At 37.3% G+C, this 26,527-nt stretch overlaps 1 protein-coding gene across 1 annotated transcript; it reads left to right on the top strand.

Annotated features, from left to right (window-relative positions):
• Nucleotides 1-1,841: 1,841 nt before the first annotated feature.
• On the top strand, nucleotides 1,842-21,028 carry LOC129261697 (dual specificity mitogen-activated protein kinase kinase 1-like). The gene is made up of 5 exons (XM_054899744.2): nucleotides 1,842-2,522; nucleotides 4,638-4,872; nucleotides 6,459-6,605; nucleotides 15,639-15,722; nucleotides 16,287-21,028. The coding sequence occupies exons 1-5, from the start codon at nucleotides 2,389-2,391 to the stop codon at nucleotides 16,554-16,556; spliced, it is 870 nt and encodes a 289-aa protein (XP_054755719.2). The 5' UTR covers nucleotides 1,842-2,388; the 3' UTR covers nucleotides 16,557-21,028.
• The last annotated feature ends 5,499 nt before the right edge of the window (nucleotides 21,029-26,527 follow it).

Here is a 26,527-nt window from a genome sequence, read left to right as displayed (position 1 = left end):
CTGTATACTATAGTGCAGTGGCGTAACTACGGGGGGGGGGGGCATGGGGGGCACGTGTCCCCCCCCCCCCCCATCGGCTAGCCAAAAAAAAAAACGGGGAAAAGAAAAAAAAAGAGGGAGAAAGGAAGAGAAACGTAGCGGGAAAAAAGATATTATTGTTCATTATAATTTTGATTATAATTATGTTATGTTATATTACATAAGAAACATTTTAATTTGCTCAGGGCTTATATCATTGTTCCCGGTGTTCGCATTGTCTGTTTAACTAGATATATATAATCCTGTTGTACTAAAACCTCCCGTTTTCAAGTCAATGTACACCAAATATATTTCCTCGCACTTCGAGTTATTATTGTTTCATGACTACTTAAAGTGATTGCCCCATTTTAAGGTCATAATATAAAACATTTCCTGTCCGTGATTAGATGATATGGTGAGATATGTATACTCTTAATGGATTCCTGAAACATAGTCCTTAAAATGTCCCTGTTTGGGGTCAATATATATGAAAATTTCAGCTCGCGCTTCGCGCTCGCATTGTTTTTTTAGCGAGACAGGTGCGTATCATGATTTAAAAAATTGCTTATAATGTCCCTTTTTAGGTCTGAATATAAAAAATTTCAGCGCTCGCATTATTTGATCAGTGTCATATCCATTTATAATGGCAGTGTCCTTGAATTGTCTCTATTAGGTCAGTATACGCTTAAGTGATTAAACATTTTTGCTGGTGCCCCCCCCCCCCCCATGCCGTGACCCACGGTATGCCACTGCTATAGTGTTTGCCTTACATTGTAACTTTTGTTGAATCTTGGAATGAAAAACAGTAAATGCAATCAACCAGTCAATCAATCAATCAATCAATCAATATTTCACTTTTAATTTCCCTCCCCCTTTTATTCAAAAGGGGGAATTTTCATTTCCTTTTTTTCTCACTCTTATTGGTGGAAATTTTGAGGGCCATGGCCCAACTTGGGGAACTTGCCATTGATATGGGAACAAATTTCAGAGGATGCACAAAGGTCGAAGCAAAATCTAATAGAGAGGCGTGTTATGAAGAACTCCATATCAGCAGGCGTAAGAATAGCAGGATGGAAAGGGCACCGGTGTCATTTTCCCCCCTCCATACGCGACTGAATAGATTAAACTAAAACTACTGGTTTAACAGATATGAAAATGTTACATCAAGCAGATCGAAACTAATGTTGAAAGACTGCCATGTAAGAGTGGGAAACAGTTTTAGTTGAAAGAGGAGGAGAGAAAAATGATGTTAAAAACGAAAAAAAATGTGAAAAAGTGAAGAAAGTATAGAACTAAACTGCATTTTTGTTCTTTATCAAAAATCACACACACACAAAAAGAAAAATGTCAAGAGTAAATTGGGAATTTTGAGCTTCAAAACAATTCGGACTTCACTTGAATTTTGACTTAGCCTTATTTTTTGACCGATCTTGAATGCAGTAGAACCCATTTTTTTTTCGGGGGGGGGGGCAGTCTTAGTTGCAAGAAGGGCAGAGAATTATAAACAAAAGTATGTAAAGTGAAACGCATCTAGAAATAGATCTCCCCCGAGATCTCCACTGCATAATTATATTTTGTTTAGGATTTGTTCGGCTACCCCCCCCCCCTTAAAGCAGAAAAGCAACATATTACAATAGGCCTATCAATTAATTTGTTATATATAAATATATTTTTCATTCTAAATGATTCTGACATTAGTTTGCCTTTATTGTCTCTAGAATGATTGATTGTGCAAGTATACCATGTAATATACAGTTAGCGCAGCACGTAATTGAACTGAGCATGCGCATTCGAATGCACTGAAGCATTATGGGATGAATTGGGAAAACTCGATAGGGACTTCCTGTGGATAAGTCCGTCCGATGCTCATCGGTATTTTCCCGTTGAAGTTTGTGTTATGCTGAGAGAGTCACTAGACAAGCCCATGTATCGGAGCGGAGATCACGATCGAAACCTGCCGTCCTGAACGGCCTAGAGAATCAGTTTGGGATACGTCGTCTCTGCTGTGTATTGTATGTGGAGTCGATTCGCGATCTATTGAGAGCACTGCCGAACTTGAACTCTTTTCGTGCAGCTCGCAGCCTTTAGGATTGGATGTTTGCGGCTGTCGCAAAAGAAACTCTTCCTTCGGCCTCGTTTCGCAAAAACAACATCTAAAGTTACAGAGAGCTTGATGCACATTTGGATAATTTCTCAAGTTAAAGACAAGGAAGGAGTATAACGTTAGAGAGGATTCGTTTCTGTCGAGTACCCATTCAGACAACAGTGCATTGCATTGCATTATTGGGGCATTGACACTTTCGACAGCCATAGACTGTCCTATCTTGTGCCCCTGTGTGGAAGCCGGAAGGCAAATAACAAACTGACAAAATGTCCAAGAATAAGATGCATGGGAAGAACAAAAATTTATTGAACTTGACAATAATGCCAGTACCAGCTGAATCAAATGGTGGTGCGGGCCAGAAACCACAGACACAATCTGCAACGTCTGCTGCAACAACAGAGTAAGAAAAAAATAGATATTTTCACCAAAAAAAAAAATATAGACCCTAGCCTAGGCTAGGCTATACACATGCCAACATGGATTTACATTAAAACATGTACATGGGCTGTGTTGTGAAGGTAGAATTGTGGTAATGATAACTTACACTGATACAAAAGGAAAACATGAAAGATTAAATGGTCAGACATAGACAGGAAGGGAAATTAAGGTGGAATTGTCGGATTATGATTTGCGTGCCTGCCGCTATTTGATTATCTTCTATGTAATTGTAAGACTAAGATTAGAAACAAGTTGGTCCATGGTGATGAAAAGATGGTGATTATTACTAGCAATATGCCTAACTTAATATAGATCAGGGTGTGAGAGTTCAGATTTTTATCTGATATCAGATTTTTGTTTTGATTTTCAGCTTAATTTCAGCTTATTTTTGGCCTTCCTCTGTACAAAAAGTATGGGAGCTCTTTCTATTTCAGACTTTTTCAACACTTCAGCTTTTTTCAGATCTTTTTATTTGTGACCACTCACACCCCTGATAGATATAATGATAGGCTTACATGTATAATCACTTTTAAATGTATAAATTGAAAATGACAATTCAATGATTTTATTAAAACTAGTCTAAATAGTATAGACTAGTGATGATGATAATGATAATATATGATAGTGATACTGATGATGGTAAGTCATAGTGATGATGATAGTGATGATGATAGTGATGATGGTGATAAATGATCATGATGGTGATGATAATGATGGTGGTGATGATGATGATTGTGATGATGATGAATTGATGATGGTTATGGTGATGGTGGTGGTGATGATGATGATGATAATGAAGATGATGAATTGATGGTGATGGTCTCCAATTGAACAATTTTGAGGAAGTTAATTGGCCTAGATCTCTAACTTGTAAAAAAAAATAACCTAAATTTTTAATCAGTGTGGATTTCCCCCTTTAAAAATTAAAATGCTTTCTTGAAGTTGAAAGCTGCCAAGATTTGACTTGAAGAAACAATTGTAACATTTTTTATTAAATATAAAAGGAGTAATTGTGCCTCATCTGGTGAAATTTTACTAATTGATTAATCAGGAAATAACTTGTTCATGTGGTTGTGATCAGGTGCTGTTTGCTCTGTTGGCAATCATGGTCCTTAGCTTGAGATCAGCTGAGAACAATTGTATCCTTCATTGTAACCTCGAGCAACTTTCTCACAGGAATTGATCAGTGATATTTATGATCAGGGGGTGTGTTCAGACAAACTGAGAAACATGAATCACATATAAAAACTAGGATGTCGGGTAGTATGTAGCAATTAAAAACTAGAAATCAATGATTCACCATTATTGCAGTTTGCACACTTTTCTCAGCTTTCTCACAAGAAATTATCAATGAAAGTTTTGGGGGTGTGTTTAGACAAAATATTAAGCATGAATCAGATATCAAAATAAGATTGCTGATTTGTACAATGTAACTCTAACTAAACAAGTAAAAAAATAAATAAATCAGTAATCACACCACCATTTACACTTTTCTCAAGTTCTCAACACTCTCACAAGAAATTATTATAGTGACAAGGGGTGTGTTCAGACAAAAAAAAACCCAATGATTAACCTCTGTTTCTTGACATGCAGTGCACATCATACTTCAGTTTTACCTAAGGAAGAAAAGGTTGACTTGGATTGTGAAACCATTAGCTTTCCACTATACATTTGAATAAACTAATGACTAGAAAATCTCTGCTGCATTCAGTCCAGTTTTAGGAATGTTGGTTTTGCAGAGTTACTTCACAAATTCCATCTTGTTTCATTTTTTAAGGAGACATCTTCAAAAATTGATTCTAATGATGGAAAATTGTTGTGTTTGAAATGCAAGAATGGCTGTATCATATGTAAGATGGCTTTCTTTATTATTTCAAAAGTGTGGTGAAAGAAACTCCTTGAAAGCAGGTATTCTTTAATTGAAATTGTTTTCTCAAAATAATGCAACCAACCATCTTTCTTCATAACTTGACATTGACAGATTTTTTGTATGATGTGTTTCTTTTTTCATTTTGGATCCTGTCCCTCCCTACCTCCTTCACCACCCCCCTGCTACGTCCCGCTTCATGTTGAACAGGAGAAACACCTCAGGAATCAAAGTTGATGCTCTGGCAAAGAAACTGAACAATCTTGATCTTAATGGACCCCAAAGGAAACGTCTTGAGGAATTCCTCACAAACAAGAAAAAGGTTATGGAAATAGGAGAATTAACCAACGACCAATTTGATGTGCTTAAGGAACTCGGAGCAGGAAATGGTGGTGTGGTGACAAAAGTGAAACATAAGGCTAGCAGTATGATAATGGCAAGAAAGGTGAGTCTAAATTATTAATGTCTATTGCTCAAATGAAACAATTTTTAGTAGAAGTGAGAAGCATTGAAGTAGTAGTAGTAGTTAGTATTTTAGTAGTAGTAGTAGTAGTAGTAGTAGTGGTGATGGTAGTAGTACTTACTAGTAATTCTATAAAAGATGTAGTAGTAGTAGTAGTACAGTAGTAGTATTAGTATTAGTAGTTAGTAGTAGTAGTAGTAGTAGTAGTAGTAGTATGCAGTAGTAGTAGTAGTTAGTAGTAGTAGTAATAATAGCAGTAGTAGTAGAAATAGTAGTAGTAGTAGTAGTAGTTGTAGTAGTAGTAGTAGTAGTAGTAGTAGTAGTTGATTTACAAGAAAATAATAATGGTACTAGAACTAGTAGAGATAGAAGAAACTTTATTATGGAAGAATATATCGTGATATAGGTCTAGAAATAGGACTAGAATATGAGAAGAAAAGTGGGAGAAGAAGAAGAAAAAAAGGAACAGTAGTAGTAATTTAGTGGTAGTAGTAGTAGTAGTAGTATTAGTAGTAGTAGTAGAAGTATGTAGTAGTACTTGTAGCAGTGGTAGTAGTAGTAGTGGTGGTAGTAGTAGTAGTGGTGGTGGTGTTGGTGGTGGTGGTGGTAGTAGTAGTAGTAGTAGTAGTAGTATGTAGTAGTAGTAGTGGTGGTGGTGGTAGTAGTAGTAGTAGTAGTATTATGTAGTAGTAGTAGTAGTAGTAGTAGTAGTAGTAGTAGTAGTAGTAGTACATGTAGAATGTAGTAGTAGTAGTAGTAGTAGTAGTAGTAGTAGTAGTAGTAGTAGTGGTAGTAGTGGTAGTAGTAGTGTTAGTAGTAGTGGTGGTAGTAGTAGTAGTAGTAGTAGTACTAGTAGTATTAGTAGTAGTAGTAGTTGTAGTAGTAGTAATTTCATGAAGGTCTCATACGTACATGGGGTCGGACATACATATAACTATACATATTTTATGGAATTGCCCAGTAGTAGTAGTAGTAGTAGTAGTAGTGGTGATGGTCGTAGTACTTAGTATTTGTAAGTAGTAGAAGTATTTGTAGTAGTATAGTTTAGTAGTAGTTGCACTTTGATCCGACACAGCAATTGGCAGTATATCGTAGTAGTCATAATAAATAACTTGACAATGGACATGTAGCGTCTCTGCTTTAAACCCTATAATATTAGCTTCATTTAATCCGAGCAATCCCAAGTCTATCCTTTCCATTGTATGGTATTCTAAAATTTTACTATCTGTTCATTTTGAAGAATGAAGAAATGGAATATAAATTTGTTAGTGATCTGAACTGCATGATGTACATGTACATGTAGGTATATTGTGTTGTTGTATCTTAAAGCTGAATAAAACAGGTTTACTGAAGAGCAGGGCTTTTATCTTTCTTCCACTTATAAAAATTTGAATAAATCCCCCCACCCAATCTTTTTTACCAGTTCATCGTTAAAATCATTGTTAAACATTGTGTTGTGTAAAATCCACACTGCCCACTAAACTTGAAATCAAGCCAGCACGTTTTCCACACACATTGTACTTTTCACTGTATACTAGAATTCACTTGTATTTTTTTATGATCCACAGCTCATTAAACTTGAAATCAAACCAGCAATTAGGAATCAGATCATCAGAGAACTTAAAGTGCTTCATGAGTGCAATTCACCATACATTGTGGGTTTCTTTGGAGCATATTACAGTGATGGAGAGATCTGTATCTGTATGGAAAACATGGTAAGAAAAGCTCATCTATAATATTCCTCATTTATATCAGGGTGTCTTCTTCAGACCTGCCAAGTATTACGTTCTTGCCTTAAAGGACAAGTCCACCCCAACAAAACTTTAAACTGTCATAACTTTCTTATTTTACATCCGATTTTGATGAAATTTTCAGCGTTTTGCTAGTTTTATTTTTCTCCATTTATTCAAATCAACATATTTCTATGGTGGACTTGACCTTTAAATATATTTTCTAGGATTCTCTAAAAAGAACAAATTCAAAATAATAAACAAATTGCATTTGATTGTAAAAAAAAATTTAATGTCTGTTTCATATAATTTATGCAAGTATTATCGATAAATGGATGAATGTAATTTCAGGTAACTAGATCAAGGTGAAAGGTCATCTGGTGTCAATATTTGATTAAAAAAATACAGTTACTGTATGGGTGTCACTGAATACAGTTTCTCATTCCCAGAGGTTGGAAGGTCCGCTTGATCAAAAACCTGGGTCAGCTCTATTTCTCTTATATCTTCAAAGTGAAATTGAGGTTGATATTCTACAGGTGGGCTTCAGTGTAAAAGTACCTTGCCAATATAAATCATAGATTAGTTTTTTTAATTCATGTGTATGCTTAAGTGATAGGTTTAAAAAAAAATTACAATTCCACTTCCCAGATATGTTAAATTTGCATGTGAGCTAGTGTGAGTTCACATCCCACTGCTGTCACCAATGAGATGATTTTGGTGCATCTCACACGTCTGTCAAATGTAAATAAGAGGGTGAAGGTTTGTATCACACTGTTGCCACCATATAAATGAGATGGTGTGTAGGGACAGTGATTTTCCGTTTCAAAAAATTGCCTTTTCCGTTTCAGAAAATCTCAAATTCCGTTTCAGCATGTCAGAAAACGGAAATTCCGTTTTCCCATAGACTTTGTACACACGGAAAAGTGACAATTCCGTTTACATATTGAATAGCAAAATCACATTGAATCGCACTGGTCAAAATTTGTATCTGCTACTGTACCAACAACACAATAGAATCCGTTCTAATCGGATCTATGCGGGTGCATAAAATATTTTTACAAACCCATTTAGCATGCATACATCCTCACCTTTCACATTATTAGCATTATTTCACGGTGAAATGATATTTCATCGATAATTTTGGGGTTTTTTGGACATCGTTATCATCAGTCAACGGCTTTTGCCAATCCGCCATCTTGGATTTTAAGACCATGATATCGTGCTGTTACATCTTCAAACGTAGAGGGCAGCAACACACGACCGTGTAGTTGAACGATATGTGTGCATGTGAAGCCCAACCACTGAACTAGAGATACGTATTTCTAGTTCAGTGAGCCCAACCCGGCCGGCCGCGCCGGTATACGGGACGGGTGCGGGGTACAATCGAGTGTGCTGATGTCGAGTGCAGTCACGATGTTTGAATTGTCATGATAGTAGCGAAGTGAGATCGTGTTTTATGGGGTTTTGTGGCCATTTAATATTCTCATTTTGTTGTGATTTTGGAGTAATTTCTGTTGCTATTCTGTGTATTTTGAGGGAAAATACGTTTTCCGTGATTTTCCGTTTGAAATGCCACTTTCCGTTTCAAAAGGCCCTTTCCGTGAATTCCGTCCGTTTTCCGCGATCGCGGAAAATCACTGTCCCTAGGTGTGTATTCATATCAATTCCACCACGTGGATGAGATGATGTCGGTTCAAATCGTACTGCTGCGACCACATGGCAGAGATGGTTTGAATTCCTGTCCCTCTGCTGCCACCACATGGATGTGATGGTGTAGATTCACATCCAAATGCTGCCACCACATGGATTTGATGGTGTACAACTGTACATATGGGTTCATATCCCACTGCTGCCTCCACATGGATGGGATGCTGTAGGTTTATATCCCACTGCTGCCTCCACATGGATGAGATGGTGTGGGTTTATATTCCACTGCTGCCACCACGGGGATGGGATGGTGTAGGTTCATGTCCCACTGCTGCCACCACATGGATGAGATGGTGTGGGTTCATATCCCACTGCTGCCACCACATGGATGGGATAATGTAGGTTCATATCCGACTGCTGCCACCACATGTATGTGATTGTGTGGGTTCATATCCAACTGCTGCCACGTGATTGTGTGGGTTCATATCCAACTGCTGCCACCACATGGATGGGATGGTGTGGGTTCATATCCAAATGCTGTCACCACATGGACGTGGTGTGGGTTCATATCCAACTGCTGTCATCACATGGATGGGATGGTGTAGGTTTATTTCCCACCCCTGCCACCACATGGATGAGATAGTGGGGTTCATATCCCACTGCTGCCACCACATGTATGTGATTGTGTAGGTTCATATCCCACTGCTGCCACCACATGGATGAGATGGTGTGGGTTCATATCCCACTGCTGCCACCACATGGATGAGATTGTGTAGGTTCATATCCCACTGCTGCCACCACATGGATGTGATTGTGTGGGTTCATATCCCACTGCTGCCACCACATGGATGTGATGGTGTAGATTCACATCCAAATGCTGCCACCACATGGATTTGATGGTGTACAACTGTACATATGGGTTCATATCCCACTGCTGCCTCCACATGGATGGGATGCTGTAGGTTTATATCCCACTGCTGCCTCCACATGGATGAGATGGTGTGGGTTTATATTCCACTGCTGCCACCACGGGGATGGGATGGTGTAGGTTCATGTCCCACTGCTGCCACCACATGGATGAGATGGTGTGGGTTCATATCCCACTGCTGCCACCACATGGATGGGATAATGTAGGTTCATATCCAACTGCTGCCACCACATGTATGTGATTGTGTGGGTTCATATCCAACTGCTGCCACGTGATTGTGTGGGTTCATATCCAACTGCTGCCACCACATGGATGGGATGGTGTGGGTTCATATCCAACTGCTGTCATCACATGGATGGGATGGTGTAGGTTTATTTCCCACCCCTGCCACCACATGGATGAGATGGTGGGGTTCATATCCCACTGCTGCCACCACATGTATGTGATTGTGTAGGTTCATATCCCACTGCTGCCACCACATGGATTAGATGGTGTGGGTTCATATCCCACTGCTGCCACCACATGGATGAGATTGTGTAGGTTCATATCCCACTGCTGCCACCACATGGATGGGATGGTGTAGATTCATATCCCACTGCTGCCACCACATGGATGAGATGGTGTGGGTTTATGTCCCGCTGCTGCCACCACATGGAAGTGGTGGTGTTGGTTCATATCCAACTGCTGCCACCACATGTATGTGATTGTGTGGGTTCATGTCCCACTGCTGCCACCACATGGATAGGATGGTGTGGGTTCATATCCAAGTGCTGTCACCACATGGACGTGGTGTGGGTTCATATCCAACTGCTGTCATCACACGGATGGGATGGTGTAGGTTTATTTCCCACCCCTGCCACCACATGGATGAGATGGTGGGGTTTATGTCCCGCTGCTGCCACCACATGGAAGTGGTGGTGTTGGTTCATATCCAACTGCTGCCACCACATGTATGTGATTGTGTGGGTTCATGTCCCACTGCTGCCACCACATGGATAGGATGGTGTGGGTTCATATCCAAGTGCTGTCACCACATGGACGTGTTGTGGGTTCATATCCAACTGCATTCATCACATGGATGGGATGGTGTAGGTTTATTTCCCACCCCTGCCACCACATGGATGAGATGGTGGGGTTCATATCCCATTGCTGCCACCACATGTATGTGATTGTGTAGGTTCATATCCCACTGCTGCCACCACATGGATGAGATGGTGTGGGTTCATATCCCACTGCTGCCACCACATGGATGAGATTGTGTAGGTTCATATCCCACTGCTGCCACCACATGGATTAGATGGTGGGGTTCATATCCCACTGCTCCCACCACATGTATGTGATGGTGTGGGTTCATATCCCACTGCTGCTAGTACATGGAAGAGACGGTGAGGTTCATATCCCACTGCTGCAACTACATGGATATTATGGTGGGGATTTATATCCCACTGCTGCCACCACATGGATTAGATGGTGTGGGTTCATCATAACGAACTGCTGCCACCATATGGATTGGATGGTGTGGGTTCATATCATACTGCTATGACTACATGGACAGGATTCATGTCCCATTCCTGCCATCACTTTAGGATGGTTGCTTCATATCCCACCCTTGCCATCACAGATGGGATCGTGTGGAGATTCAAATTGCATTGTTTTTTAGTTCATGTGTATTACCACTGAGAGATCACTTCCTTGTAGACATTGTATGGGGGGATTTCCTTAGGACTCCAGTTTTGTCAAATATGACAGTTGCATATGCAACTTTTCCTTAGGACTCCAGTTACTGTCATATTTGACAAAACTGGAGTCCTAAGGAAATCCCCCCATACAATGTCTGTATTTCTGTGTTTTTCTGATATCAGCCCAATATATTGGGCTGATATCAGAAATACACAGAAATACAATGGAAACCATATTACAGTTGATTCAATGTTAGATGACATTCAGAGATCATCTACATGTATCATGAATCTATCCTGCATGAAATGAAGGAATTTCAAATCAATAATCTCTATACTGTCATCTGCTCATTTGAGCTTTTACCACATTGTCTGCTTTAGGACAAGGCTGACCATTGGTCAACTCTATAGGGCCGTCTGCACCATCCCGAGTTTTCAAATTAGCGCGCTATTTCTGATCCGGCAAATTATCCCGATCTGAAAAATCTCGAGATAGTTGGCGGTGCAGACGCAATTATCGCGCTAGTTCGTAGGATTAATCTCGAGATTGCAATCCCAAGTCAACTCGGGTTTATTTGCAAAATAGCGCGCTATTTTACGAATTATCCCGCTAATTCGTCGGTGCAGACGCACTCGAGATTTGACTCGGGGTAATTTATTCATGACGTCAGTCGATAATGCAATTCGCGTTCCACTTCCGCCTTGGTCAAAACATAAACACGTGCGAAAGTCAACTTTACACATGCGAATAGCGTTCATAAGCAACGATGGTGTCCCACCAGTGAATGGATTTTGGGAGAGACCAGACCGAAGGGGGAGGCGCTCATCGACGATGGTCATATTCAATAACAACACTGACAGCAGTGTTGTCTTATTCCTTCGCAAAATGTGAGCAAATAGCATTTCTTTCCTCCTTCTCTCCCTCTCTCTCTCTCTCTCTGTCGTTGCCTCCTACTCCGCCATCATATTTAACGAAGAATACATCACTTCTTCACTCGCTGAGCTGAGAGGATTGTTGCATAACACCGGTTGAATTCGGCGAAAGTGCTAGTGAAAGGAGTACATTGCTTGCATATCGCGGGAAGTTATTCAAAAGCGCGGGCCGTTGAAACTCCAAGATCCGAAAGTGCGCATGCTCGTAATATCGGGCTTGTTGCCTCGCTCGAGCAGGAATCGCTCTTCTTGCGATGGTGCAGACGGGCTTTCTTGAATCTCGAGATTAATCGCGAAGTGGGCCGATCGGGCTAGAATCTCGAGATTGAGCAAACTCGGGATGGTGCAGCACCGCCTTATGTGATCTTGATAATACAATGGCCTGGTATTTTTCAAATATAGGTCACTCACAAGAAAGGCTGTGTGTAGTCTGCAGGCACAGACCTTGATTGAAACTTTGATCAACAAGTGAGTCTTTACACAAGAAAGTGAGTCTTCACACAAGACTAGCACATGTAAAACTTGCTGTTTCAATTGAGCGAGAGGGCATTCAGTACACAAGATATTGTAGGCTGTGTATTTAGACCACTTAACTCCAGTGAAGAGTTTGCACAGCGGACTATACGTTGTGTGTGTGAGTGTTCAACCGTCTTTCCATTGGCCTGTACACTGTAAACCAGTTCATGATACAAAGCATGTTTGCATTAGTTGACCTTGTACTTTAATTGGAACTGAGAAATTCATTTTTGAATGTACATGTACCTTGGGTTTTATTGCAATTTTACATGCAAACAAGTTTTATGATTATTTCTGTGGCTTCTTCACTGACCCTGTACCTTTCATTAATTCTTAATTTTGCCAATCAGCCCACCTAATTCATGAAGACATGCCTAGAACTGTTTCACCAGAATAATGCAAATCTTTAAAATTCAATAACTTCTTGTCTTCTTTATTGTTATCTGATTTTAATGAAATTTTCAGCATTTTGCTAGAGCTGTGAATTTTCTATTTAATTAGCGATAAATATCTTCAGCCCGGAGCATCCCTTTAAAATCAAGCTTCATCATGTTTTGCAGTTTTCAAATGACTTTATGTGTTTGTACACGTACATGTACAATGTCTACTAATTTGCATTTGATCTGAAGTGAGCTGATAAAAACCACTGTCAGAATCAGTGGATTGAGCCGGCAGATTATAATGGATTTTGTTGATGGAGGTTCACCATAAACATTTGACTACACTAAATATAGTGCAGCGGCTTGCTTCCTACTCTGACTGCCCTGTCATTCAGTGAAATGCCCTGGATTGCTACCCTGCTGAATCCCCAGGTCAGGATATATACATTGTACATGTAGTGGGATCGTAGTATACACAGGCAAATCATATTGGATACAGCATTGGGCCTACTAGTATATTTAACAGTACTCTGTTTACTTGTATGGAAGCCTAGGCCTACAGGTATTGTTCTACAGTGCGTGTTTTGATATGTAAAACAGTCGATCCAGGGATGTGCATTTATGAGCAAAATGCACATCAATCATTTTTTTTTGGACAATAATCAGTACTAGGGCTTGTAATTTCATGCATGAGCTCAATTAATATTGTTCAGTCTTTTCACTTTCGGTGCTAGTATTGCGTATTGTGTTAGTTTTTTATACTTGTACCATTCTGTGTGTCTACAGGCCTACATGTATATTGTATGACTTTTAATATTCTGAGGGTGAATACTAAAATACACATAAATGTACAGTATGATGCATCCATCCTTGGTGCCACTGGCAGATCCAGGGGGGAGGGGCAAAGCTGGCCCATGCCCCCTTTTTGAAAGTGATGAACTTTTTTTTTGCTTGTCAAATTTTTTCTCAGGGAAAATGTGCCCACCCCCTTTGGAAAATCCTGGATCCACCCCTGCTTTGTGCCATAATATGTGCATGCCTTAATTCCAACATTTCATGTCCTGGAAAATAGCGGATTAATGTGTCTATTATTAAAAATTCCATCTCCAATTCTCCCAAATTAATACAAAAATAGAGAATGGAAAGATAAAAGAGAGACATTCAAAGAGTGCAATGCCAGAGGCATGGGGGAGGTACAGATCTGATGTGTAAATTTTTATATTTTTGGAAGATGCCAACTTTTCAATAGGGTACATATCTACACATACGTATATTACTATATTTCAGCACATATTGGAATTCAAGATAATGCCAGTTGTAGCAATTTCAAAATTAGTTCATATGGAATCCAACAAAATGGCCACCCAAGTGAGCCAAAGGATATGGGATTCCAGCTAAATGTCAGGTCTCTTTCCAAACAATAATACACTGTCCCACATTTTCTTACCAATGTTGGGCTGTTGGCACTTAGGTGTGATTGTTTTTCTGTCCAGTTTTCGTGATTTCACAAATTTCTGTTTACCAGTATGTAACTCTAACTCTATCAGAACTAGATCTAGAAGAATATAATGACATCATGACAATTTACCTTGGTGTTACAGACTTTTTCATGAAATCATGATTTACTGCAGCTACATTCATTTATCTTTAAAGGTCAAGTCCACCTCAGAAAAAACTTTGATTTTAATCAATAGAGAAAATCAGACAAGGATATCAATTTGCTGCAAATTTCATCAAAATCGGATGTAAAATAAGAAAGTTATGACTTATTTTTCACAAATTAATTATATGCACAATTAAGTCACATGCAAATGAGAGAATCGATGATGTCCCTCACTCACTATTTCTTTTGTATTTTATTGTTTGAATTATACAATATTTCATATTTTAAAGATTTGACAATAAGGACCAACTAAATGAACCATTAGATATTTAACAATTGTAAATCCACATGCTCGGGGAGAAATAAAACTTTGTTTCACAGGACAATGATGAGAAAATTAGAATATTTCATATAATAAAATACAAAAGAAATAGTGAGTGAGTGATGTCATCAGTTCCCTCATTTGCATACCGACCAGGATGTGCATATAACTGTTTTGTAAAATTAAGGGAAACTTAAAAATGTCATAACTTTCTTATTCTACATCCGATTTTGATGAAATTTTCAGTGTTTTGCTTGTTGGATTTTTCTCTTTTTATCCAAGTCAACTTTTTGTTGGGGTGGACTTGTCCTTTAAATACAAAGTGCAAAACAAACCTCCAAAGGTGAATTTATAGAGGGAAGTCAAGGTCCTCACAGGAGCACTTCCCCTTCCACAGCTTTCTGACTTTTAATAGCAAAAAAAGAATGAACATCTTCACCCTGGGAGAGCTTTTCCCTGTTTAAAGAAATTGCGACAGGAAAGAAATAGAAAAAAGTATCCCCATTTGGGTCATGGCTGGTTGTACTTGTAGAAGGGTACTGAGGTAAAAAAAATCCCCCAAAACACACACAGTAGGAAATAGAAATTATTCATGAGGGGGCTGCAGAGATATCTGGTACAGTATTAGAGCATAAGAGATATCTTATGCGGCAAGACTACTAACGATGGGTGCTTTTCACAGGTCTATGCCCTCTCATCTTTCTACAGTCATCATTTTCTTTTAATACCGAATATCATTTAGTACTGATTTTTGGTATGAAAAATTGACATCGGTTACCGGATTTTCATTGATAACAAGAAGACAATGACTCAATAAGATGAGAGGTGAATGGTGGGTAGTAGTCCCGCCGCATCGGACTTAGTTCAGTATCATTTATGTTTTTATGATAAGCCTATAGCTGCAGCCTCCCCCTTGATTGTAGGCTAATTCTAGCTATGAAACATCACTGTGTGTTGCATATGTACACGTAGTTACATGTAGGTTTGATGTTTTATTATTTCTTTTACAGGATGGCGGCTCGTTAGATCAAGTTATGAAGTCAGCACCACATGGAAGAATACCAGAAAATATCCTTGGCAAGGTCACAGTTGCAGTAAGTTTTATATTCTATATCCCCGCTCAACTTTATTTCTGTTAATGTGATATGATATTCATGCGTTTTTTCCCTTTTAATTTGGTTCATTTATAAAGAGAAAACTTTCGTTTGCACTGCTTTGTGATATGAATCATATACCGGTATTAAACATTTTAAAAGAATTCGTTTTTCCAAAATTGAAATCATGCAATCCAGCTTTGAATCTGAGTCTATGTGGAACCAAAGGTTTACAAAGAATCCTAAAGAAGTACACAATTTTGATTGATAGGCTTAGGAACATCTCTGTTTATTCTTGGAGGTTTTGTCACCTCCTAAGGTGAAGCACAAAGTACCCCTGGCTTGAATATTTCTGGTCACACATAAGAAGGAGTCAATTGGCTGTTAATGCCTGCTGCCAACACTTGCCTCTGAAACTGCTATTGCCTGTGTACATTACACTTTTGATGTCTGTGAGTTTGTATGCATTGTTTAACAGCTGCATTCGTTTTAGGAAAGAAATTATATATATGTTTCAAGAAATTACAATGATAATGATAATTTTTTGTTTGTTTGTTTTTTCAGGTGTTAAAAGGGCTTAGTTATTTAAGAGATGTTCACGACATTATGCACAGAGGTAAGTTAATTATTATTTGTGGTGAAGTGAAAAAAGCCTCATTTGGACATGGTGTGGCAAAGAGGAAAATTTTTGCTTTTCACCTTTTGGATGGAACAGAACACCCTATCAGCAAATGCTGTTTTTTCGAAGGGGTCCATAAACTTTGCAACTCCGGTTTGGGAGTTGTGAGGTTGAAATTTGAATTCATGCCCAAAGTTGCCAAAATGCCATCCTAGGCCCCATGATAATAAAGCTTAGTAGTTGATTGTGGGGCTGGTTTCTTTAATTGATTGCATTGATTATTGTGTTTGATCAATTGTGAATATCAGCCCGGTGTGTTGGCTCAATTGGTAGAGCGTCCGTCTCACAATCTGGAGGTCGGGAGTTCAAACCCCGGCTGCGTCGGACCAAAAGACGTGAAAAGATGGGAGTTGCTACATCGATCAGGCTCTACACAGTGGCTGCCAGGCCAATGATTAATTGGGCAAAGAGAATTATCAGAGTATTTCTATTTCAAATTTCATTTTGAAAAATAAAACATGGATTTTCATTTTCTTGATCAATGGCTAAGCCTATGTTAAAGGCCCCTGAAGTTGGAAGATACTGATCAATATCGCTATAAATTGAAGTGTGAATCCTTCTCATCAAATTATCAATATTTGTGAGCTTTATGACCAACACTTGAGAGTGTGTGGTTCATATTACACTACATGTACTTCATATCCTGTATGATGATTGGTTCAACTCGGATCGTGTGACTATAAACAGATTCTAGCTCCGATGTGAATGATGACAAAAAACGCCCATGAAGAAAATTTGCTTTGCCAAGGTGTCAATTATTGGAAGGTGAAAAAAATAGTAATTGCCAGTCCAACCTCGGATAAATAATTCCCCACTATTCTTTCTCAAAGCCTGATACATTTGTATACTATAAGATTTTGAAATTACCCCAGTGATTTAAAAAATATATTTTTGTGTTGCCATGAGTCACTTACATTGCGCACACTATGCATGGGACTGTACACAAATATTTGGCCCAGACATTTGAGTTTTTGCTCATACTTCTTTAATATCTTTTGAGCAACCCAACAGTTATCTTGGCATAAAAATTATGGTTATTATTCCCCTGCTCCCCTAAAAAAAAAATCTTTTTTTTTGCGTTTTGGCTAGGATCATGACCAAAATAGATTTTCATGTAAATTATCAAAATATATTCACTAGCCCTGTCCTCTTTTTCTTCTACACCATCCTCCACATCATATTTTTTTAAATTTTGAGGGGATTAACTAAACTTTGAGAGACTTTAATCTACTTGATCCTGAAGTGAAAATGTATCAAATTATTCCTGTTCCATAAAATTATGTGAATTAAACAAATTATTTCTTCAAATACATGTATGCCAATCTCGTTTTTCAATTAGCATAATTTGCTTTAATGATTAGAACCACATAACGAGATGTATTTTGAAATGTTTTGCATCTCATTGTGATATTTCTTGAGTTGCTTTCACCTTCTTTGTTTGATGTGACTGATTTTAATGAAAGTGTTTCTGGCTTGGCCAGCATGATATTGCTCGTTTGTAAGTGATATCGTGGGAAGTTTTCTTTCTCATTGCCTGAAATTCTTGAATTTATATTTGGTCTGCTTTCACCTTGCCATCCCAGAGATTCCATGGATAAAATTGTAAAAATGAAATGGAAAGATACTGTGTAAGGTGATGGAATGAAAGCTGAATTAAATTGTGATGTTTTCTCAGTCTGTAGAACCAAAAAATAGTAAAATATTCATTTCTGTAGAGCTAAAATCTCTGGTTTTGCCTTCTCTCTACTATGTGTGGTGTTACAAGAAGTGTAGGCATAGAATATAACAATTTCACTATACATGGTTTTCATTTGTTACTATGGCGATCAGTACCTGTTGTATCAACAACTTATATTGCCCATTTTCTTTCCTCATCTGATGGATGGAAAATTTTACTATTTTGTAAGAATATATTTCAGAGTCATTGTTTTTTCTGCTCCCACATTACATTATGCACATGGGACTGATGTCATTGATTGATGCTATAGAAAGGGGGTGTATTGTTTTATTTATAAGAATGAAATCAGAAGCATGCAGGCTTGATTTCACACTTTAGGCATATTCAAGTTCAACAGTATTTGATGTTGTGATAATGGTACCGGTAGTAAAAATTACAATGACTGTCCTTCAGTATTCTGTACTTGTACAGTGTATTTCTCAGAGAATAATTTTCCTCATCCTTTGAACTACCACTTTGTTTTGAATTTGTCTTACAGCTAGAATTATTATTTTAGTTCTTTCTGGGGTTTGTTTTACTAGTGATTTTTTTTTTATTTGGTTTTACTAGTGATTTTTTTTTTATTTGGAGATAAAATATTAAACAATTTTCCTGATGAAATAACCCCTGTTAAGATATGGTGCCACAAGCAAAGTTCAAGAACTTTTATAAAGCATCTACAGAAATTTAGTCATGCTGACACAATAAAAATACAGGCTTGTCATCCCTCGCCCCTTTTCTCTCTCTTTCTTCCATTCTTTTTATCTATCTATCTTTCTTTCTGTCTGTTTTTTTAAATTTCAGTGTGTGCTGATATTTTGGACTTTACTGTCTCAAAGTTCTCGACCATTAATTCTAAATTGGCTTTGAAATGTTTTCTCAAACTCAAATAGAATTAGGATGATCCATGAGTCAAATAATTGCCTACATTATTATTTTATTTATATTATTTTTTTCAAACCAGAATATTGTTTTTTTCAAACCAGAATATGCTATAAACATTAACATTGCCCAAGAAAGATACATGGTGTACCGTGAAACCTACTACACTATTCTTCTTCGCCATGGAAACCTTCAGAAGTTAGAACATGGTGTAATTTACAAGAGGCAAATTTGTCAAAGTTCTGAGGTCCCAATAGATTTGACTTGGACAGATTAATATGTAAACCCCCAATCTATTTATAAAATGTTTGAAACCATGTTATAAATATGGAAGTGCTTTCATTTTCTTTACAAACTGAAGGGGCGTGTTCCAAATTTTCAAAGAATTTGTCACCGTCTTCAGTTAACAAGAATGGTATTTGTAGGTGTATTATATGATATCATTTATATCAATATCCAAACTCAGATACGTAATGCAGGTCATTAAAAATAAAAAATGGGAATCCGCCCCTACTTACTGTAACGGTAAACCTCTCAATTCTACTCATCCGCCCACGGACGATCTCCATCTTTATATCTCATACAGTACTGTACATCTAAAGGTCCACACAAATGGGAACATTCCATTGATTTTATTGAAATAGAGTTAGGATGATCCATTAGTCAAATTGCCTACATTTTATGTAAAATATAAGCATTTTTTTTTCAAACCAGAATATGCAAACATGATTAAACATGGTGTAATTTACAAGAGGCAAATTTGGTCAAAGTTCTGAGGTCCCAATAGATTTGACTCGGAGAGATTAATCTGCAAACCCCAATCTATTTATAAAATGTTTGAAATCATGTTATAAATATAATGGAAGTGCTTTCATTTTCTTTACAAACTGGAGGGGCGTGTTCCAAATTTTCAAAGAATTTGTCACCGTCTTCAGTTAACAAGAATGGTATTTGTAGGTGTATTATATGATATCATTTATATCAATATCCAAACTCAGATACGTAATGCAGGTCATTAAAAATAAAAAATGGGAATCCACCCATACTTAATGTAACGGTAAACCTCTCAATTCTACTCATCCGCCCACGGACGATCTCTATCTTTATATCTCATACTGTACATCTAAAGGTCCACACAAATGCTGGTACATCTAGATGCATGTGCTATCATGGTTCATTTTTACGTTTGCTTACAAAAGATCAGAACTAAATCTAAAAAAGAGATTCTGTTTTTATGAGTGGGAGTTTTCTGATAAAGGACAGCAAGGGAATGGGCTGGGGGATTTACTTTAATAGTAAGATCTTTGGTATGCATATTGCTTGTATCCACCCACATATATTTTCAAAGGCATTGATTAGAGTTGAAATGTTTGTAGTTTAAATTAATTGGGTCGAGGGATAATTTGTTTCTTCAGTTTGACATTTATTGATCTTACAGGGATACTTGCAAAGCAACTCTTTTTGACATGTGAAAAAATAAGATCCACTCCAAGAGTCCATGTATTAATAATAGTATAAGGATCATTTTCATCATCAGAAAATAGGGCAAGACCACTTTTCAAAGGGCACAACTTTATATTACAGCACAAACTGTAAAAGGGCTGAAAAATTACCCAAGGGTGGTGAAAGGGGCATTGAGGCCAAACATTAAAGGACAAGTCCACCCCAACAAAAAGTTGATTTGAGAATGAAAAGAGAAAAATCCAACAGGCATGACACTTAAAATGTCATCAACATTGGGTTGTAAAATAAGAAAGTTATGACATTCTAAAATTATGCTTAATTTCACAAAACAGTAAATACGCACATCCCGCTTGGTATGCAAGTGAGGGAACTGATGACATCACTAACTATTTCTTTGCATTTTAATTTGAAAAAAATGAAATATTCTAATTTTCTCCTCATTTCCCTGTGAAACAAAGTTTTATTTATCCCATAACTTGTGGAATTACCATTGTTTAACATTTTATGGTTCAGTTAAGTTGGCTCTTATTGTCAATCTGTAAAAATTGAAATATTGTAGAATTCAAACAATAAAAAAAAAAAAAAAAAAGAGTGAGTGAGTGAGGGACATCATCAGCTGTCTCATTTGCATGTCACCGAGTTGTGCATATCACTGTTTTGTGAAAAATAAGCAAAAATTTTAAATGTCATAACTGTCTTATTTTGCATATCAGATTTTGATGAAATTTTCAGTGTTATGCTAGTTTGATTTTTAAAATATACATTTTTTTCTGGGGTGGACTTGACCTTTGAAGCATCCAAGGTCATGGCTTTGGTGGCCTTGCGTTAATTCACACTCTTTCATTTGGGTAGGCTTACATTTATATATTACTATTTCTAAAGACCATTTTATATTCTATTTCTGTTTTACAGGTTGTTGTTATTGATTTTGAATTCAATTGTTGACAGTTTTCTGTCGAAATACATGTAGAAATCATATTAAAATTCAAATCCATATTTTTAGTCTATATAATAAAGTTTTTATAAATACGAAATATATACATATCCGAAGGTAGATGTAACATATAGTAATGTGCAAAAAATATAACATAAAGTGATGATGTACATGTATGTAGGTGTGAGGAAGTGTAGCAAATATCTTAAAGGGGTACTTTAGGCTGAAGTAAATATGATTTGAACAGATAAAGAAAAATCAGACAAAGCAAAACACTGAAAATTTGATCAAAATCAGACAAGGAATAACGAAGTCATGATATTTTTAAGTTTTGCATTTTCCGGTGAAATAGTTCCAGGCATGTCTTCATGAATATTCAATAAGCAAATTGATGATGTCATATCCCCACTTGCTCTTTTATATTTTATTATATGAAATTAAGTTTATTCAATGTTTTTCCTCCAAGAACTGAAAAAATTGGATTGACAACTGATTCAGTGCAATTATGTATTTATTGCTGCAACTTACTAGTATTTCATTATAAAGGGAGAAAAAGGAGACATTATTCACGCACATGTATGAAATATTGAAACAATTATGATTTTATGTAATAACATATTAAAGTAACGGCAAGGAAAAATTCCCCATAGACCATGTACTTTAATTATCAGGGATTGTGGATTTTCTCCTATATAAGTACATGTACCCATTCCCTGGGGCAGTAATCTAAATATAACCCAGATGGTATTTAAATTTGTTTTAAATGTCCCTATTAAAGAAAAATGTAAATTGAAGTCAAACTTTTGAAAAGAGAGACATTTTAGCCATTTTATTGGAGTACATTGAAGAGTAGATCTCGTACTTGCATCACTATGACACCACATACATGTACATGTATAGTGTGTTGTTGATCTTATTGTTTGTCCAATATTGTTCAAACTGTCACCTTTTAACTTGGCTGATAATTCTTTTTCCTCCCCTTTAATGTTTGAAAAAAATAATTGTCTTGAAGAAACTGTAAAAGGTAGACCCTTTTTTTATTCAAAGCAACATGATTCTTAGAAAAAACCTCAATTGACAGAGACCTAGTGTACCGTGTACATACGTACATGTACATGTAGGCATGTAGCACATGTGTACATCTAGCATTGTAGTAAGTCTATACTCGGAAGAAGTTTAAATGGAATCGCCTACGCACTATCAAATATTGCCTGACAAACATGAATTGGATAGTAATCTATATCTCACAACATACATTCCATGTGATTCACTTTATACTACTACCAGTACCTCCCCCATTCATTCATAATATTCATTTCCAAGGGCATGGCATATGTTCAGCAGTAATGCCAAGTCCCACCCACATGTCTCCTGTGTATTGATGTGGAATTCAGTATGAAAATGTCCTCAAAGTATTTACTTTCATTTTCCATACTTTTATAAAGGTCTATTTGCCTACATTGTAAACTATTTGAAGTGTCTTTATAGATTCTAGTTTGAAAGGATTTTGATACCATACTATACTAGCGATTTTAATTGATAAAGCTGGAGGGCAAGGTTAGGATATGATATTGGGAGAAGTAGGGTGAAGGTTTTTTTTTTAGATTAAAGAAAAAAGTATAAGCTCTAGGCAACTTAGCACCATTTACCCAATTTCCCTACTCTACAAATAGCAAATTTTCCCCAGTGTAATCAGGTATGTAGTAAGCGATATTGAATTACATAATTGCAGAGTATTTGGAAAATAATAGGCCTCTTATTTTCATGTTTTTATCAATTACAATTAAACAGCTACAGTTGCATTGGTATAGGAATTGATTTTCCCCTTTGGCATGGCCAAAATTATATGTCTAATATGATTTCAAACTTTCCATGCAGAAATTAATATTATAAATTCAAAGGATATGATTAGGGAGTGAAATCTAAATAAAAGAAAGTAGTGCACTAAAAATCTATAAAAGCATTGCAGCTTTGTCCACAGGCCTAAATGTTGGGCAGATACTGACCAATTGCCATAGGGGCGATGGGTGTTGGCCAACCGCCAATGCATATCAGAGGTCGGGGGGGGGGGGGGGGGGAAGGGGCACAAATACAAAACTAACACAAAAGGTGGTTTCAAACCGCCCCAATCATAAGAATCCCTGTTAAATCACAAGAACATTTTTAGGCTAAAAAATACCCATTAATTATTCCTGCATTCACACCGCCCCGAAACATACCCTGCGGGATAAGTTCCTGAAGTTACGAGCATGCGCAGTATGGTCTGATAAGCAGGCAAGGCGCGAGATTCAAAATCACTAGCTCAGCAGCCACCCACGGCGCCCGCGCCCAACTACACGCTGGGCTAAAAGTTCCCGTAAATGGCTTTCACATTGCCAAAATACCAGCGACCTTGGAAAAATCCCCGCGAAAGTTCTCGTAAATTTGACAAGTACGTACTATTTAGTGGGTATTTACTTTCAGTGAGATTACGCGTAATTTGCTTTCACATTGCCAATATTACCTGGTATTTTCTGATCGGGTAAATTTCCCGATCAGAAAATACCTGGAACTGACGAACTTCGAGGCGGTCTGAAACCACCTAAATAAAGAAGTTTCATCATTAATCAGGAGCAATGACTGCCAAAAGATGGAGTGGGTACATTTTCACCACTATCCTAGATGCTGTTGCACCTATATGTACATGTAGATGTACTTGTAGGCGTATATGTATACACTGATGCCAACATTGCATCACATTATAAATTCATGTGCAGAACGCAGAAGCCGAAGCAGTGACATTGTCTTGACTGAATCGATTGATGATGGAAATAGATATTGGTGAACTGTGACCTCAGTGATAAGCCAATTAGGACTTGGCTACCTGTTTATTGCATCAAAGTAATTTGATGCTTCACTTAACCCACAGCCTGATGAACGGAATGATTTCATTTCAGTCAGATTCCAGACTGCTCAGACGTAAATTATGTAAATATATATTTGTTGAGTGCTGTTTAAAGGGCAAGTCCACCCCAATATATAAAGCTAATTTTTGCACAAACAGTTATGTACATACTGGCTGCTGCTATTCAAATGAGGGAACTGATAACTTCACCCGCTTTAATAGGCCAACCATGATTTCTTTGGTATTTCATTCTAAGAAAAATGAAGTATTCTCTTCAAGATTATTTATCATATCAAGTGATTGTTTTACACTCTTACTTTCAAGGATTTACGTAAATCCAGATCAGCTGTGATTAGTGACCAGCCGAATATTAGATTTAGATTTAACCATGTGGATTTGAATACAGAGATTAAAAGAAAATTAATTAAAATCTTTGTGATGTGTAAAATCTATTACGTAAGATTAAAAACAATTCTTATATTCGGCAGGTCACTACTCAAATCCTTGACATTTTTATACTGTATAGTTTATCGTACAGCAATGCTGTTTTTGCCCTCTTTTCACTACCAATCCAATTTCTGACTGTCACCGCCAACCCATCTTTCTAATTCTGTTAGTGTCTGACATTATATCAGCAGTTTCTTGAATCAGAACAGGTGTGATACCATCTTCAGATTACATCTTTCTCTCAACTTGTTGGAGTCCCCATTCTCCTACAGTGACAGACACCGTTGTCACTACCTTCCTAAAACTAGTTAATACTGGAAACTAGTTTAGTGGAAACTAGTTTAGCGTGCAGTCAGAACGGTCAAAGCGATCTTGGAATTGATCTTCCAAACTGGTTCAGAAAACCACCTCGCGATGTAGTTTTCAAGATCGCTTTGCCTCGTTAAACTGGTTTCCGTTCTTTGGGAAGCGTTCTTTTCACATTTTGAGCGCGCTTCTCCACACGACAGGTGTAGAATGCCTACGCTGCGGTTTCGAATTTAGCATGAAACGTGTCACTCCACTGAGAGCGTTTCCATAGCAACAAGATCGCTTTACGTGAAGTGATTTTGAAAACCACTTTCGTGTGATCAAGTGGGAATGCTAGCAAAGCGATCTTCCAAACTGGTTTCCTGAATCGGTTTCCAGTAAACTAGTTTTAGAAAGCGTAATGAGAAAGGCCTAACAGTCATACTGGCAAAACCGACTCAAGACCGACAAAAGCTATGATGATTACCAGTTACATACCATCGGTCGGTTTGGAGTCTGGTTTCGTTGGTGTGAGTGTGACTGTAGTATAAGTATTTCATGCAGTGTCACCGTTCAAATGGAGAAACTGGTAAATTGAAAATTACAGTTTGGTGAACATTGTTCAGGAAGTTCAACATCTCAGCATAGTTTTAACAGAACAAAGGCTAGAGTGAGATACAGAACACAAGAATTAAAAACTAACATACAAAGTGACGCCAATAAAGAAATTTGTAAACTTTTAGGGTATCCCCAAGAGTAACAGTATGATAAATGTGTATTATTGCAGAAATAAATCAATTAATGAATAGATTTAAAAGCAATCTCTAGACTTAATGTATGAATCAAGGAATGAATTGAAAAATAATTGAATAAAAACAACTAAATACACATGAATTAAAAGTTTAAAAAACATAGATAAAAAAATGAATAAATGAGTGAGTGATTGAGTGAGTGAATGTATGAATGAATGAATTAGTAAATAGATGGATGAATGAAAAAATGAATGAATCTTGAATGAATTAATGAATGGATGAATTTGTAAATTAGTAGTAATATTGTGGAGCGTTGTAGCCCAGTGGATTAGTCTTCTTACTTTGAAACAGAGGGTCGTGGGTTCGAATCCCAGCCATGGCGTAATTTTCTTCAGCAAGAAATTCATCCACATTGTGCTGCACTCAACCCAGGTGAGGTGAATGGGTACCTGGCAGGAATTTATTCCTTGAAATGCGTGTGCGCTGTAATCTTAGTAATTACGGCTACCAAGCTACAGCTGGGGTAATAATATCCGAGTCCTTTGGAAGAGCATAGAGACATTATTCATAATGTGATATGCGCTATACAAGAACTGTATATTATTATTATAATTAGAATTAGAAAGAAGACAAAAATTAGATGGAGAAATAAAGAAAAAAAAATAGATAAATTTACAATAGGGAAATAAAAGCAAGAGAATAGCATAAAACCCAAAAGACTAGACTGATTTTTGAGAGGAATGGGACAAAATCACTTT

Source organism: Lytechinus pictus, chromosome 5, assembly GCF_037042905.1.
Source record: "Lytechinus pictus isolate F3 Inbred chromosome 5, Lp3.0, whole genome shotgun sequence".
Taxonomy (NCBI): Eukaryota; Metazoa; Echinodermata; class Echinoidea; order Temnopleuroida; family Toxopneustidae; genus Lytechinus; species Lytechinus pictus.
This window is presented reverse-complemented; position numbering and strand designations above follow the sequence as displayed.

Bases quoted from the DNA above. Each gene is read 5' to 3' on its own strand.
- LOC129261697 (XM_054899744.2), top strand. From the start codon at position 2,389: ATGTCCAAGAATAAGATGCATGGGAAGAACAAAAATTTATTGAACTTG. The intron at 6,606-15,638 runs GTAAGAAAAGCT...TTTCTTTTACAG, and splicing joins GTATCTGTATGGAAAACATG to GATGGCGGCTCGTTAGATCA. The intron at 15,723-16,286 runs GTAAGTTTTATA...TTGTTTTTTCAG, and splicing joins TTGGCAAGGTCACAGTTGCA to GTGTTAAAAGGGCTTAGTTA.